At 47.3% G+C, this 16,548-nt stretch overlaps 1 protein-coding gene and 9 non-coding genes across 10 annotated transcripts; all 10 read right to left on the bottom strand.

Moving 5' to 3' along the window:
• Nucleotides 1-415: 415 nt before the first annotated feature.
• On the bottom strand, nucleotides 416-1,653 carry LOC119436769 (uncharacterized). The gene has a single exon (XM_037703763.2). It carries the CDS (start codon nucleotides 1,625-1,627, stop codon nucleotides 416-418), a length of 1,212 nt encoding a protein of 403 aa, XP_037559691.1. The 5' UTR covers nucleotides 1,628-1,653.
• Nucleotides 1,654-1,998: 345 nt separating this feature from the next.
• Trnav-aac (transfer RNA valine (anticodon AAC)) lies at nucleotides 1,999-2,071 on the bottom strand. The gene has a single exon. It is a non-coding gene; the product is annotated as a tRNA-Val (tRNA).
• Nucleotides 2,072-2,384: 313 nt separating this feature from the next.
• On the bottom strand, nucleotides 2,385-2,457 carry Trnav-aac (transfer RNA valine (anticodon AAC)). Its single transcript has one exon. It is a non-coding gene; the product is annotated as a tRNA-Val (tRNA).
• A 312-nt stretch (nucleotides 2,458-2,769) lies between these two features.
• On the bottom strand, nucleotides 2,770-2,842 carry Trnav-aac (transfer RNA valine (anticodon AAC)). Its single transcript has one exon. It is a non-coding gene; the product is annotated as a tRNA-Val (tRNA).
• A 313-nt stretch (nucleotides 2,843-3,155) lies between these two features.
• Nucleotides 3,156-3,228, bottom strand: Trnav-aac (transfer RNA valine (anticodon AAC)). The gene has a single exon. It is a non-coding gene; the product is annotated as a tRNA-Val (tRNA).
• Nucleotides 3,229-3,540: 312 nt separating this feature from the next.
• Trnav-aac (transfer RNA valine (anticodon AAC)) lies at nucleotides 3,541-3,613 on the bottom strand. The gene has a single exon. It is a non-coding gene; the product is annotated as a tRNA-Val (tRNA).
• A 314-nt stretch (nucleotides 3,614-3,927) lies between these two features.
• On the bottom strand, nucleotides 3,928-4,000 carry Trnav-aac (transfer RNA valine (anticodon AAC)). Its single transcript has one exon. It is a non-coding gene; the product is annotated as a tRNA-Val (tRNA).
• A 313-nt stretch (nucleotides 4,001-4,313) lies between these two features.
• On the bottom strand, nucleotides 4,314-4,386 carry Trnav-aac (transfer RNA valine (anticodon AAC)). Its single transcript has one exon. It is a non-coding gene; the product is annotated as a tRNA-Val (tRNA).
• A 319-nt stretch (nucleotides 4,387-4,705) lies between these two features.
• On the bottom strand, nucleotides 4,706-4,778 carry Trnav-aac (transfer RNA valine (anticodon AAC)). The gene has a single exon. It is a non-coding gene; the product is annotated as a tRNA-Val (tRNA).
• A 9,450-nt stretch (nucleotides 4,779-14,228) lies between these two features.
• Nucleotides 14,229-14,301, bottom strand: Trnav-aac (transfer RNA valine (anticodon AAC)). Its single transcript has one exon. It is a non-coding gene; the product is annotated as a tRNA-Val (tRNA).
• Between the last annotated feature and the right edge of the window lie 2,247 nt (nucleotides 14,302-16,548).

The following is a 16,548-nucleotide window of genomic DNA, read 5'->3' as shown; positions in this document are numbered from 1 at the left end:
CACCAGAAGTACCATTCGCATGGCAAACGCATACGTTGTAATTCGTTCTGAAAATTTCTGCCAATCGATCCGTTTTTTCCTCTGATTCAATTTTTGTTTCTTGGACTGCCATCAAATCAATGTCTTTTTCTAATAGCATGCGGCTAATCTGACATTGTCTTCGCCGCTGTGACAGCCCTCTGACGTTTAATGTCGCCAAACGAAGCGGAGTGGTGATGTTAATTTCGTTTGCCATTGTGTTAGCTGCAATTAAGGTGGGCCCCTACTCACACGGTTCGAGGAAACATAGCGGCTGTTGTATACACTGATGCTTGGTGTTGCTCTTTGAAGGCGACAACTGCAAAACGACGTCCTCGTAGAATCACTCCCGATCAAAGATCGGGTGCGGAAAGTTCTTTCCGGGGCACTACCTCCGCTAAGGCGGAGGCGGCGCATGTGACGGCCGTCTGTCTGGCGGCACGTTGGGCTTGACCTTCAGCGTCGACCGTCGGACTGTCGGTGTTTTTGGTGTCGGTCCTTCGGTATCCACGCCGTCGGTGTTTTGGCTGTGGTCCTCAACATCGTCACGCAACCGCTTTCCGGCGCCCTTAGCGTCGGAAGTCAGGTCCATGTCCTCACTGACGCTAACTGGCTCGTCAGCCACTTTGGTCGGAGGTGGGGTGATTTCTGACGACGCGCCCGTCACGTCAGCACCAGCTTCCGTCACTTGAACCTTGGCAGGTGGAGGCGCAGAATCCGGCACATTGCCTTCATCTATCCCCTTCAGGTTCACCTTTGCGGTCTTCGTAACCAGTGGTGCAGACTGAGCCGCCGCCCCTTCAGCTGCTCCTTTGGCGGCCTCTTCGGCGTCCTCTTGATCCATGAGAAGCTCGGACGAGTCCTCGCTCCTGCCTGGGCCTGCAACGTTGGCGTACGTCCTCACGCACTGGGTCTCGTCGTGGCCAAAGCGACGACACAGCCCACAGCGTGGAACCCGGCATTCTCGTCGAATGTGTCCAGTGCCACGGCACCGGAGGCAGAGGGGTGCTCGGCCCGGGACAATGACGAGAGCCAGGTCTTCCGCAACACGAAGTTGGTGTGGTAGGTCGTCTGCTGTCATTCCGGGCTTGAGTTTCAGGACCACAGACCGTGTCGTGGTTCCTTTGTCGTTGCAGCCCTGGACTCTCCACTTCTCTCTCGTCACTTCAGTTACTCTTCCGAACGGTGCCAAGGCTGTTCTGACGTCTTCGTCAGGAACACCATGCAACAGCCAGAAGAGCTTGAGCCTGACACCCTGGTTGCACGGGTCAATGACTACGCAACGGTGTTCCTTGACAAGGAATCCTTCTGTGCCCAATATCTTCTTTTTGGCCGCTTCGTTCGAAAAAGTTACGGCCCACACATGATTCATCTGATAGGCCCCGAGGGCCACCACTTCCGGCAGCAGCATGAGTCGCGAAAGCGCATCCCTGAAATGCTCGACACGGTAAGGCCGAGCTTTCACTTCGCCGTGAATAAAAACAGTGTTCAAAACACTTGCACCTGAAGGCAGTTGTGGTAGAACCATCTGGTAATCCGGAGAAGGTTTTTCCGTTGACCGGGAACCGCGGCCGAGGGCCGCTGTAACCGCTCCTGAGGAGCAAGACATTCCGCGACCGTTCACTGTGATGGCCGGAAGTGGAATTCTTAGAATACACCACAAGCACAACGTCGAGCACTGCTGCAGTTATTGCGCAGACATCCAGCACCAAACCCGTTACTGCGACCGCTTACGTGGGCACGTCACGTACCGTACAGGCGGTTTTCTCGCAGGTCAGAGCATTCGAGGGCTGTTAGAATGTGCGACTCTGCGTTGCACAGCTGAGCGCACCAGGCAGTTTCGGATGTATCACTAGCGTTCTCATAATTCTTCGATATATTTATTCTCGAGATCCCTACAGCACGTTCCGCTGATCAAAAGCAAAAAAAAGTGTTAGATAAAGAGCTTATCGTTCAACGCGTGCTTCAAGCAAAAAACTATGTGCCTGCCAGGGATCGAACCTGGGACCTTCCGCGTGTTAGGCGGATGTGATAACCACTACACCACAAGCACAACGTCGAGCACTGCTGCAGTTATTGCGCAGACATCCAGCACCAAACCCGTTACTGCGACCGCTTACGTGGGCACGTCACGTGCCGTACAAGCGGTTTTCTCGCAGGTCAGAGCATTCGAGGGCTGTTAGAATGTGCTACTCTGCGTTGCACAGCTGAGCGCACCAGGCTGTTTCGGATGTATCACTAGCGTTCTCATAATTCTTCGATATATTTATTCTCGAGATCCCTACAGCACGTTCCGCTGATCAAAAGCAAAAAAAAGTGTTAGATAAAGAGCTTATCGTTCAACGCGTGCTTCAAGCAAAAAACTATGTGCCTGCCAGGGATCGAACCTGGGACCTTCCGGGTGTTAGGCGGATGTGATAACCACTACACCACAAGCACAACGTCAAGCCCTGCGGTAGTTATTGCGCAGACATCCAGCACCAAACCCGTTACTGCGACCGCTTACGTGGGCACGTCACGTACCGTACAGGCGGTTTTCTCGCAGGTCAGAGCATTCGAGGGCTGTTAGAATGTGCGACTCTGCGTTGCACAGCTGAGCGCACCAGGCAGTTTCGGATGTATCAGTAGCGTTCTCATAATCCTTCGATATATTTATTCTCGAGATCACTACAGCACGTTCTGCTGATCAAAAGCAAAAAAAGTGTTAGATAAAGAGCTTATCGTTCAACGCGTGCTTCAAGCAAAAAACTATGTGCCGGCCAGGGATCGAACCTGGGACCTTCCGCGTGTTAGGCGGATGTGATAACCACTACACCACAAGCACAACGTCGAGCACTGCTGCAGTTATTGCGCAGACATCCAGCACCAAACCCGTTACTGCGACCGCTTACGTGGGCACGTCACGTACCGTACAGGCGGTTTTCTCGCAGGTCAGAGCATTCGAGGGCTGTTAGAATGTGCGACTCTGCGTTGCACAGCTGAGCGCACCAGGCAGTTTCGGATGTATCACTAGCGTTCTCATAATTCTTCGATATATTTATTCTCGAGATCCCTACAGCACGTTCTGCTGATCAAAAGCAAAAAAAAGTGTTAGATAAAGAGCTTATCGTTCAACGCGTGCTTCAAGCAAAAAACTATGTGCCTGCCAGGGATCGAACCTGGGACCTTCCGCGTGTTAGGCGGATGTGATAACCACTACACCACAAGTACAACGTCGAGCACTGCTGCAGTTATTGCGCAGACATCCAGCACCAAACCCGTTACTGCGACCGCTTACGTGGGCACGTCACGTACCGTACAGGCGGTTTTCTCGCAGGTCAGAGCATTCGAGGGCTGTTAGAATGTGCGACTCTGCGTTGCACAGCTGAGCGCACCAGGCAGTTTCGGATGTATCACTAGCGTTCTCATAATTCTTCGATATATTTATTCTCGAGATCCCTACAGCACGTTCCGCTGATCAAAAGCAAAAAAAGTGTTAGATAAAGAGCTTATCGTTCAACGCGTGCTTCAAGCAAAAAACTATGTGCCTGCCAGGGATCGAACCTGGGACCTTCCGCGTGTTAGGCGGATGTGATAACCACTACACCACAAGCACAACGTCGAGCACTGCTGCAGTTATTGCGCAGACATCCAGCACCAAACCCGTTACTGCGACCGCTTACGTGGGCACGTCACGTGCCGTACAGGCGGTTTTCTCGCAGGTCAGAGCACTCGAGGGCTGTTAGAATGTGCTACTCTGCGTTGCACAGCTGAGCGCACCAGGCAGTTTCGGATGTATCACTAGCGTTCTCATAATTCTTCGATATATTTATTCTCGAGATCCCTACAGCACGTTCCGCTGATCAAAAGCAAAAAAAAAGTGTTAGATAAAGAGCTTATCGTTCAACGCGTGCTTCAAGCAAAAAACTATGTGCCTGCCAGGGATCGAACCTGGGACCTTCCGCGTGTTAGGCGGATGTGATAACCACTACACCACAAGCACAACGTCAAGCCCTGCGGTAGTTATTGCGCAGACATCCAGCACCAAACCCGTTACTGCGACCGCTTACGTGGGCACGTCACGTACCGTACAGGCGGTTTTCTCGCAGGTCAGAGCATTCGAGGGCTGTTAGAATGTGCGACTCTGCGTTGCACAGCTGAGCGCACCAGGCAGTTTCGGATGTATCACTAGCGTTCTCATAATTCTTCGATATATTTATTCTCGAGATCCCTACAGCACGTTCTGCTGATCAAAAGCAAAAAAAAGTGTTAGATAAAGAGCTTATCGTTCAACGCGTGCTTCAAGCAAGAAACTATGTGCCTGCCAGGGATCGAACCTGGGACCTTCCGCGTGTTAGGCGGATGTGATAACCACTACACCACAAGCACAACGTCGAGCACTGCTGCAGTTATTGCGCAGACATCCAGCACCAAACCCGTTACAGCGACCTCTTACGTGGGCACGTCACGTACCGTACAGGCGGTTTTCTCGCAGGTCAGAGCATTCGAGGGCTGTTAGAATGTGCGACTCTGCGTTGCACAGCTGAGCGCACCAGGCAGTTTCGGATGTATCACTAGCGTTCTCATAATTCTTCGATATATTTATTCTCGAGATCCCTACAGCACGTTCTGCTGATCAAAAGCAAAAAAAAAAGTGTTAGATAAAGAGCTTATCGTTCAACGCGTGCTTCAAGCCAAAAACCACGTATGTGCCTGCCAGGGATCGAACCTGAGACCTTCCGCGTGTTAGGCGGATGTGATAACCACTACACCACAAGCACTTTTTTTTCTTTATTTCCTTTCCCAGGAATGATACAAAACAAAAAAATCACTAATACATGCTACATTCTGTAATTAAAAACGCTTTCCTGCTTTCGGCAAACGTGGGTAAGTAAAACCGCTTCAGGTTAGCAAGAGCATCTAATACCGGCATCCATTCTGGTGGATCATTCTGCGCTTTAAATATCTCACGAATAAAGGCGATACCTTCTTTGAAATATTCTCTGGCAGGCTGGGGGTTTAGGTCGGCATGGTGCACTGCCATTCTTGTTTTCCATATGCTAAGGAAAACATAGCATATGGAAAATAGCATAGCGCCATAAACATAGCATAGCGCCATAAACATGTCATACGGCAATCCTTTATCGTTTGCAGTTGGGAGGAAGCGGATGCCATATGGGATAAGCGGCAAATCTTTTTTCAAGGTACGCTGCAGTATGTCCCATAAGAAGGTGGAATCTTCACAATCAAGTAAAATATGGTCGATAGTTTCCGGCTTTTTGCACAGTAAGCAATTTATCGTCCAAGGCACAAAAATACCCTTCTGCTCTAACCATGGTTTAACGGGCAGAGTTCCGGTGTGCAAGTGAAAGAAAAACGTTTTAACCGTAAATCGTACTGGCATCCGCTTCACCCTTTTCAGTTCGTCTTTGCCAGCCCCTGCTGGAAACATGGAGCGATACAATGGTTCTGGCATAGATACATCAACAACATCTTTATACAGTTTCTTTCGAGTGACGCTGCTGAGGTATTCCAATGAGAACCATGGCACGAGGAACTGGTAAGACCAGAGACTTCTCGCAGGAAGCCTCGTACTTTCGGCCCCTTAACCCGATCAGACGACACAATAAACGCCGGCATAACATCACATAATTTCATTTGAATAACAGTACATAGGAAACCGTTGCTTTGGTCCCGCACAAAGATAAATCTGGACACTACCTGTTTTAAAAACAAATGCGCCAAGCCCAGTCCGCCGCTTTTCACGGAGCGGAATAAATTTGTGCGACTTGTACGCTCCCATGTTGAACCCCATATATACACTGCAAACACCCGGTGCAGCCTTTGAATGCTTGCTCTCGTCGCACACAATACTTGAAGAACATACCAGATCTTGGCTACCAGACAGAGGTTACACACTGTTGACCTCGCAAATATAGATAGGTCTCTCCCTCCAAACTTGGTAGATTTTTCATTTATTTGCTCTGCTTCATTCTTCCAATAGTCATTAGTGTCTCTGTAGTGATTTAAAGGCACCCCGAGGTATTTCGTTGGTGAAACCGTCCACTGCATGTTTGCAAAGACTACAGGGGTGTCATCCCAATCCCCATGCCAAAGGCCCAACGATTTGTCCCAATTGATAACGCTGCCTGTCATTTTACAAAAACTCGTCGCGACACTCACCGCGTTGCTGACACTTGCTTGGTCAGTACAGAAAACCGCAATGTCGTCAGCGTATGTGAGTATCTTAACTTCGCTAGTGCTCAACCTAAAACCTTTTATTGCACTGGACGACATGATTTTCAAACAGAAAGGCTCCAGGTACAGCGCAAACAGTAAAGGAGACAATGGGCATCCTTGCCTATCAGAGGACTTTATCTGGAAACTGGCAGTTAATGATTTATTAGCTTTAATACTGCTAGAAATGTCCGCATAACACATTGTTATACCTTCCATCAAGACCGTCCCGATATTGATATATTCTATAATGTTGAAAAGGGCTTTATGCGCAACTCTGTCGAATGCCTTCTCTAAGTCGAGTTGTAACATCGCGACTTTCCCGCAGTAGGCATCGCAGCACTCCAGGACTGTTCTATCCACGTGTATGTTGGTCAGAATGGACCTTCCTTTTATGCCGCAAATCTGATGTGGCCCTACAAATTTGGTTATAACGCTTTGAAGTCTTCTGATTAAAACTTTAGCGAAAATCTTGTAGTCCGTGTTCGTTAGACTTATTGGTCGATACGCTCGTACTGAGAGCAATGCAGCTGGATCGTCTGTTTTTGGAAAAAGTACAACATGGCTCTGCCTGAAAGAAGGGGGTAACTTCTTTCTTCTGTATGCCTCAATTATAACGTTAAGAAGGACAACTGCTATTTCCGTTTTAAACGCCTTGTAGAATTCTGAACCCAAACCATCAGGGCCTGGCGATTTTCCTGCACTCAAATCACCGATCGCCCACTCAATTTCTGCAACGTTGATTGGAGCTTCGAGGTTCGTTTTAAATTCTTCTTCTAGTTTTGGCATGAGCCTCAAGAAATCGCATGGAAATCCTTCCTCAATCTGTGGTTCGTGGCCAAGCAATTCTTGATAATAATCGACAAAAGCGCGTCGTATCAGTTCTTCGTCTCGCACAACTTCATCTCTGTACATTATCGCTTTTATTTCGTTGGGCGACGCATAGCTTTTTTCGTCTGATAGAGCACGTTTGGTCGGGTTTTCACCCATATATATTTTTTCGAACGTGCGCGTACTACTGCTCCTCTGTATCTTTCTGTATTAATTACTTCTAGTTTGCTTTTAACTTTTTATTTCTCTAGGCAAAAGTACCCGGAGCAGCAGTTTCCGCATTCAAATAAAAGTCAAGCCGACTTTGCAGCTCAGTTTCTTCTTTCCTTTGCTGTCTACGCAATGCGCCGGCTCTTTCGATAGCTGAAATTTTCGCGTTTTGTTTGAAATCATCCCATGCTTCAGCGTAACACCCCGGTTCACTTTCCAGTAGATCTCCAATTTTTCCTTTTATTTCCTGCACATATACCTCGTCATCGAGGATCTTAACATTGCATTTCCACAGCTCCCAGTTAAACTTCGCTAGTTTCCTCAGGCCTAGCGTACATATAACCAAGCTATGTTCGCTACCCAGTTAACCACAGATCTCCATTAGATGTACCATAAAAGACCAAATATCCAAGACATTTAACGACGTCCAGTTTACATCTATAGTATGTTCGACTAGTACGTGGCAGTCAAGGGTCATCCAGAGGACGTCGAAGGTCCTTATGATTTGGACATCTCTTGCACATTCAAAGCTCTCATGCATTGATCGTACATTGTGCGTTATGAGTCGATGCACGCACTATGCCGCAGAAATACAAGCAAATTGTCTCTAATGCCTAACAATCGGAAGCTAGGAGAGCAAAAGCATTAAATTAATTATTTTGCAATTTGGCACGACATTTGCACGCACTGCTGGAGGTCTAGTAACATTGCTGCGGGACACCGCGCGCAAAAGCCAATACTTTCGCCATTTTTTCGCTATGCTTTCGGTCTCGGTTACGTCATTTTCTTTCTCATACAAAGATGCTTTATTTTTCAGTTATATCTTTTAGTACACTGTACGTAACCTGTAACTTGCTGATGTATTACGACAGTTTATAAAGAAAAAAAAGAAGCTTGAACTCGCAATAGCTTTGACTTCGCATCGCCACTGATATCAGTTCAGCAACACGCTGAACACGCGCCTCGAGGCAAGTGCGCAGCAATATTCCGGGCGCGAGCAGCGTGTGCTTTATTTGTGTTTTTTCGACTTTTGTGCGGTTGACCATATCCCAATTAAGTACGTATATACTAGGCAGAACTGTACAGTTGCGTGCTGAAATTTAGAGCTGTGCTTCTGACTGCTATTTGTGGTACGTTTGTTCGCCTTGCGGAGCGCTTACGGGAATGTTCTGGAGGCAATGTTTTGATGGTTAATTTTCACACATGTTTGTATCGCTTGGTTTCGGGCGTTCCTCTTCAAGTGTCAAGGATATTTCTCATTTGCAATGCCTATCTCTAAGTCTCTGGCAGCATTATGTTATTGGCATTTTTGTGATCTGAGAAGCTGCCTGACCAAGTTGCCTATCAAGATGAACATTTCCATCTCTGGATTCTGCTTGCGTGGAATTTATTTTACCATATATTTTTCAATGCAGCTAGAAAGTATTGGGTTTCTATTTTGAATCCGGTGGCCCCAGAAGCAGGTGCTGGCAAGCAGGCCATGCACTTTTGGGCATTAATTAGTATGTGATACTACCGCTTACTAATCAGTTTTATTCTTTTTAATTATAATTGTGGCACTGTGCCTACTAGTCATTTTGTGCCTACGTACTCGTTACTTGTGTTTTAATAAAGTTTAATTTTCAAGAATCTGTTTTTGATTACGCGTGTTTTTTTTTAGATCCGCGTTTAACGTGTTTGTATACAGCGAGAACATGTAATGAATAATTTCATACATGTGCGTGGCTGGGGGCCGATCATTTTTGTAATAAAGCCTTATCAGTTGTATAAATAAAAATTAACATTGGTATAACATTGTGAGTTTCACTGGTGTGCTTTACCGCTTACTGAACTCACTATTGTAGCGTTAGCTACACTGGCCTAGCCAAGTCCGTTTCGCGCGGCACATCAAGAGCCGTGCTGTGCATGCGCAAGGGTCAGTGATGTCACACGGCATGCGCACCGGAGCCACCGGAGCCGGCACCTCTCGCGCACTCCGCCGCCGCCGCGCGCGGATCACCGGCGCCGGTCTGCGCATTCCAGAGGAGTGACGTCGTAGCCGTGGTAGACGCACTGGCGCCGGCGCGCGCTCGCTGTGCAGTCGCCGTCTGACACTGCGCTGGAGCCGCTGCGCTTCTGACTGGCGTTTGCCAGTGTGGTATAGCCATGGAGAAGGAGAGCGCAAATGCTGCTCAACAGCGCAGAAGAACGGAGAAGCTTGACTCATAAGAATAATCTTATCTTAAGAATAATCTTAAGAATAAGCTAAGAATAATCAGCTGAACCTTTGCTAACGCTACGTATATCCTGGCATAGCCGAGCTAAGCCACTGCAACTTTTTTTTTCATTTATCCATTGCAGGATTTGTAATGATGCATAATGTTCAAAATGCGGATTTACGGTTTTCTTAGCACAGTTTTCGCATTTTGATGAGCGCTAGAACTATATATAAAAGTTGACGGTCACTTTAGCGAACCCTGAAGAGGATGAAGGCAGAAGCCTGCGCACTCACGAAGCATTAATTAAATTATTTGTCATTATCATTCGCATGCGTTGTTACTTCTATTGTTTTCTCCTACCAAAGTTGTGGGCTCGAGTGCCTTAGTTACCTGTGCCTTAATTAACTTCGTCATAATTAACACCAATGGTTGCGGGCTCTACTTCCACCAAAGGTCGAGAGTTCGAGTGCCTTAATTAACGCTGCCGTAATTAACTTGCCTTAAGTAAATTCGCTCTAATGAACACCCAAGGTAGTGGGTTCGACTCTACCTTCACCATGTCAATTGGAATCCAACTTGGAGATAATTTGGAGATGTGGCCGGTTCGCCCATATCTCCAAGTGGTTTCGACTCCCAACAAAGGCCGTGGGTTAGAGTGCCTCAATTAACTCTATCTTAATGAACTATGCCTTAATTCGCTTCGACCTAATTAACACCAAAGGTCGAAGGTTCAATCCCCAATTTTGGTGCCATTGAATTTTGGTGATGCGACGCTGGACATCGGATTTTTCGACCATTGAGCCATCTAAGGATTTCGCCTTAAGTGTTGCAGTTTATATTTTCACATTTACACGTTAACAAAACATTTCAAGCAAAGTCACCAGCTACATGCCGACAATGGGGGTAACTGTGCCATTAGTGTGCCTCAGCAGATGTACTATCGAGGACAAATTAAATGCGAACAGCGGAGTGTGTGGCCGAAGCATAAATAAAGGTATACGGTGCATGTCGTCGGCCAGTCGTTGTGCACGTGCGTGGGGATGTAGTTCTCGAGGAAGAGTGCAGCGCTGCTCGCTCTATTGCGATAAACGTCACCCGTATTTTGTCCGAAAGTTTTCTCATCTTTCCTCGGGCAGTGCCATACCCACCTGGCAGTACAGTGTTATGGTGACTAGCACCATTGCTACATCTGTAGTGTGATATAGCTGGCATGCACCCAGCTTGCTAACGTGCATTGCTTTGCTTTTGTTACCACCATCAAAGCTGCCAGTGTCTAATCGTAATTTGAATAGCACGAAAAATGTATTGCATTGGATGCGCAACAACAGTGCTAGCCACCTTAAAAGTAATCACAGATAGGAATGGCACTGCAATGGCGGGGTGAGAATACAAGCTTCAAACAAAATACAGGTGACGTAATACGCACTAGGACAAGCAGCCCGCACTCCGCATCGAAACCACATGCATGTGTACACTCATCGCTGGCCGACGCCCCTCACTGTGCTTTTAGTTACGTTTTGGCCACACACTCTGCTGTTCGCATTTCATTTGTATTCAATCGACTGTGGCACTCGCAGGTATACAGCTCATTATAGCGTCAGCAGGAAAGATCCACTAGATGTTCTATGGACCTCCTGTGTCCCCAAAAAAGAACATCTATTAGAGGTTACTTATGTCCAGCTGCGACATCCTTTCAACGTTACAGCAACGTGATCTGGATGGGACTTAGATTATCCATGGTACGTATTTGTAACGTTGTTTGGAGAAATATAGATATCTATAGGATGTGTGCAATGTCTCAAACATGATGTTCTATGGACATCTATGGTACATTAATGGTTCACTGGGTAAAAGAAACATTTTTAACATCGTATTTATTGCAATAGAGTGCCAAATCTGCCGAAACATAGATTCGGTCCAGTCTAGCTTGGCTGTCCCGCTGGTAGTGGGTGAACCGAGGCAATGTACCGTTTGATAGGAAGTACGCTACATCTTCTAATTGGTGTTCTACAGTCAGTGAGTTTAATAGTGATAAACTCGCATCCAGTATCGGGGAATCTCTTGCCCTATCCTCTACTGTGCAGACACAGTTAAAGTCCCCCATCATTATAACAGTCCTGTCACAGGTCAGATAATGTTCAACACTTTCGAAAAACAATCTGTGCTCATTTACTAAGTTTGGGGCGTATAAAAAAACTATTTTGAAATTCTGGGCCTGCAACGTTATGTCACATACAATAAGCCGCCCAGTGTCACACGCGTACACACTTTCAACAGATATTCCTGTGGTGTGCTTCACAAACAGCGCACAACCACCGGCGGTACCAATTGCATGCGAAACGTATACATTGTAGTACGTCCTAAAAGGTTCAACCATGCGGTTTGTTCCTTCTTCACTTCCAATCTTTGTCTCGTGTATGGCAATTACGTCCAGCTCATTTTCCATAAAAAGTCGATTCAGCTGGTATTGCTTCCTCCGCGTCGACAAGCCCCGAACATTAAGGGTGCCCACATAAAGAGGTGTTTGAAGAGTAATTGCCATTTTTTTTTTACGCTACACAAAACCGCATCACTCACATTTATAAAGCATATCCAAGTCACTCCAGCCATTTTGATTCCAACTTTGATTTTGCCGTGGCGGCATCGACGAATTGTCTCTTCCGGTCAACTCCGCTGCTATTGTCCGGTTGAAAGAAAAAAAAAATTACGTCACGCCACGTCGCCGGCGGGGCCGGCGGTTTCCGCTCGGGCCGTGGCTCGAGCGGTATTTTCGGTGTGAATTTCAATGTAGCCCTTCGAATAGGTGTCGTCTTCACAGGCGGCTCATCCGTTGCAATCTGGTCGGTCGCGTGCCCGTCTTTGCCATCTTCATGGAGTCGTTTTGACGCAAGGCTGCTGGCACTACTCATAGTGACGTCTGTAGTTACAGGGTCTTCCTCGACCCTCACGCCAGGTGCATTGCCTTGGCTTGTTGGGGCGCCCGTCACCAATGTCTCTGCAGCCTCGGTCGAAGCGTTGGCTGTCACTTCCTCAGTAAAGGTTGCATCCTTTTGGTTCACGTGGGCTGTGCTAGCCGCACCAGGAATTCGCGAGCTGTCTGCCTAGGGGGTAGTTTCAGCCGCGTCTGCCTCGTCCATTAGATGTTCCGTCGATATTTCTTCGTTCGCTTTGACGCCCGCCACGTTTGCGTAGGTTCACACGCAGCTGCTTTCATCATGGCCATATCGCCGACACTTAGCACACCGCGGTACCCGGCAGTCACGCCTGATATGACCCGTGGCATGGCACCTCAAGCATAGCAGGGGGCGTCCCGGTGCGACGAGTAGAGCCATGATTCCTGCAACCCGCAACTGATGGGGTAAATCTTCTAGCGTCACACCAGGCTTGAGCTTCAGACCAACTGTGCGCGTTGATGAGCCCTTGTCAGCTATTCCATGCACTCGCCAGCGCTCCTTGTAGATATCACTCACTTTCCCGCACGGTGCCAGAGCAGAACGCACTTCTTCGTCTGATACATTATGTAGCACCCAGTAGAGCTTTATACGCACTTCTTGATTTTCGGGGTCAACCACAAGGCACCGTTTCTCCTTGACCCGTACTTCACCGATTCCTACCATCTTCTTAGTAGCTTCGGCACTTTTGAACGTGACGGCCCAAACGTGGTTCATCTGGAACGCCCCCAAAGTGAGCACTCCAAGGTGAACCAACATGTCCCGAAAATCTTCTACACGATAAGGCCTGGCTTTCAAGTCCCCGTGAAGGAAAACAGTATTCGCAACAGACGCACCTGTTGGCAGCGACGGCAGAACAACTTGATAGTCCTGGGTGTCATCAACAAAAAACCTGTTCCGCGGCCCACCTGGGCCGCTGATACCGCTCCGGCGGAGCCCATTCCACAAGCGTCCGTTTGCTATCACGGCCCGAAGTAGAATCACTACACCACAAGCACAACGTCGAGCACTGCTGCAGTTATTGCGCAGACATCCAGCACCAAACCCGTTACTGCGACCGCTTACGTGGGCACGTCACCTGCCGTACAGGCGGTTTTCTCGCAGGTCAGAGCATTCGAGGGCTGTTAGAATGTGCTACTCTGCGTTGCACAGCTGAGCGCACCAGGCAGTTTCGGATGTATCACTAGCGTTCTCATAATTCTTCTATATATTTATTCTAGAGATCCCTACGGCACGTTCTGTTGATCAAAAAAAAGTATCTCCGGCTTGATGATGTCTTTTTCCATGAAGTATTAGCGAAACCAATAATGTCTTCTTTAACTCCCTCAGCAATTTGGCCATTATGGACGCCTTTCTTACTGTTTTAGTTTTTATTAGTTATTACAGTTAGGACGAGTTAAGTCGAAGGCTCGGTTTGAGCGGTGAATTAAATTTTATGCGTAAGTGTCAAATGACCCATTGAGCAAAATGCAGCTCCACTAACGTGAAACCTGGGGAGGTGCGAAGCATGCAGTGATGCACCGCTAATGGGCTCATACTGCCTTAAGCAATGGCTCATAACTCCGTAAACGCGGCCTCCCCATTACGACGACAGGAGAGACATGAAATTGTACGCTGGAATGATGAGCGGCAACGCAGCCAGCTGTGGAAGACGACGACGAACGCGGGAGCAGTGGCACGAGCGGCTTGCTTTACCGAGACGACGACAGGAGATGCCGACAGCCCGAGCGCATAAGGTGCTTCGGACCAAAAAAGTGTTAAATAAAGAGCTTATCGTTCAACGCGTGCTTCAAGCCAAAAACTATGTGCCGGCCAGGGATCGAACCTGGGACCTTCCGCGTGTTAGGCGGATGTGATAACCACTACACCACAAGCACAACTTTTTTTTCTTTATTGCCTGATTTTGACAAATGACAATACACGATACAAAATTAGAGAAAACAATAAGCATACGTCATTGACATAATCAGCCTACCAAGGGCTGGCTTCGCCACATTAAAATTCCTTTAGAGCCATCAAAGGCTCCACCCCTGACAGCCTCTCGGGAGCATCACCAGCAGCTTTCACAATCTCAACGAACCGATGCACAGTTTCACGAAAACAAGTTCGCGCAGGTCGTGTGTCGGGATCACAGTGATAACCTGCCATTCGAGAGCGCCATATACTGTGGAGGCCCATTACCATTATTAAATCAAATGGAACTCCATCCTCGTTATGAATGGATAGATACCGTATTCCATGGTGGTCAAGTGAAAATTGTTTCTTTATTGTCCATTGCAGTACATCCCGAAAATAAACGCCTTCCCAACAACGAAGAAAAACATGATCTATCGTTTCTGGCTGTTTGCAGATAAGGCAGTGAAAACCCCATGGAAGAAATAAACCCTTTTTCTGGTAAACATTTTGACTGGTGACGTTCCAGTGTGTAACTTGAAAAAAAAAAAGTTTTAATCCCGGCCGCAACTTGCATTTTCTTTACCCTCTTTAACACGTCCCTTCCAGGGCATCCAATGTACAAGGCTCTGTACATGGGCTCCGGCAGAACAACGTCGCACAAATATTTATACAACCTTCTATTTTTCACTGTAGATAAATATTCATTTGAAAATCTGATTGTGAGAAATCGCACATTTCCGACAACTACTCTAATATAACCAAAAATACCTCCCGAGAGTGTTTCGGTTGTAACAACGAAGTCTGGCAGCGTGCAACCGCGGTGCGCAAAAAAACATCGCTGACGTCACTAAAGAACAAAAATCTGTCAACAATCTGTCGCAAAAAATGTGTACCAGGCCCCATCCACCATCCTTAACTCATATAAATAAGTTCGTCCGGCTGCACCATTACCATTGCGCAGCCCACACGAAAACGGCGAAAATTCGATGCAGCTTCTGTACGTTGAGTCTTGCACAATGTAACACTTGCATCAAATACCACAGCCTACTAATGAACAGGTTGCACACGGGGGCTCTAGCAAAAATGGATAAGCTTGTTCGTTTTCATCTTTCCTCCTTTTCACGCGTATCATGCGTCTGCGCTCTACAATATGTATCGCGCTATCACGATAGCAATCTAGAGGTACTCCCAAGTATTTAGTTGGGGTCGTCACCCAGGATATGTTTGCAAAATGATGAGACGTCGATTGCCATGCTCCGTGCCAGAGATCCAGTGACTTGGATAAGTGCACTCTGCTTCCTGAGAGTTTACAGAAATCTGCAATACATTCAACGGCCTCCGTTATACCTTCCTGATTAACAGAAAAAATCGCCACATCATCGGCATATGCCAGCAGCTTGACTTCCGCCGCTTGCAACCGAAAGTCAGGAAATGTCTCTTTTTCCGTGATGTCTCGATAAAGGCAAAATAAAAGATGGCGGAGGGGGCAGCCCTAGCGTACCGAACGCTGCACGCTAATGGGGGCCCCCAGACTCTGGTTAACGATCAATCTCGCCGTGCAGTTCCGATACGCCGGGGCCACGCCCTCCCGAATAATAATACGAACATTAACATGGTCAAGTATGCAAAGCAAAATTTCATGCGCTACACAGTCGAACGCTTTTTCAAGGTCGAGTTGCAAGATAGCCACACGGCTATTTGTAGCATCACAGCACTCCAGCACACATCTTGCTGTGTGAATATTAGACATAGTTGATCGTCCCTTTATCCCACACATTTGATGGGGACCAACAATTTCCTGGATGACCAACTGTAACCTTCGCGCTAACACCTTTATATAAATTTTATAATCCACATATGTGAGTGCAATTGACCGGTACGCTGTTAATTGTCGTAACTTCTCTGCTCTGTCAGTTTTGAGAATTAGGACAGTGTGTGATTTAGCATAAGACCGAGGCGATTCATTTACTTCGTAAGCTTCAATAAAGACAACCGTCAACACTGGCGCGCTTAAAGGCTTTGTAAAACGCCACGCTTAACCCGTATGGTCCTGGCGATGTTCCAGGGTCTAAATTGTCTATCGCCATGTCAACCTTTGATTCGGTGATTCGCAGCTCCAACCTATCTTTCCGCTCATCGTTAAGTTGCGGCAGTGCTCCAAAAAATCTATCCTTAAACGTGTTCGTGTCAACATCATGTAATGCGAAGAGCCCCTAATAATACTTAGA

Source organism: Dermacentor silvarum, chromosome 1 (assembly GCF_013339745.2).
Source record: "Dermacentor silvarum isolate Dsil-2018 chromosome 1, BIME_Dsil_1.4, whole genome shotgun sequence".
NCBI classification, from domain to species: domain Eukaryota; kingdom Metazoa; phylum Arthropoda; class Arachnida; order Ixodida; family Ixodidae; genus Dermacentor; species Dermacentor silvarum.
Note: the sequence above shows the minus strand (reverse complement) of the source record. Positions and strands in the feature narration are given on the sequence as shown.

Coding starts and splice junctions, on each gene's coding strand:
- LOC119436769 (XM_037703763.2), bottom strand. CDS start 1,627: ATGTCTTGCTCCTCAGGAGCGGTTACAGCGGCCCTCGGCCGCGGTTCC.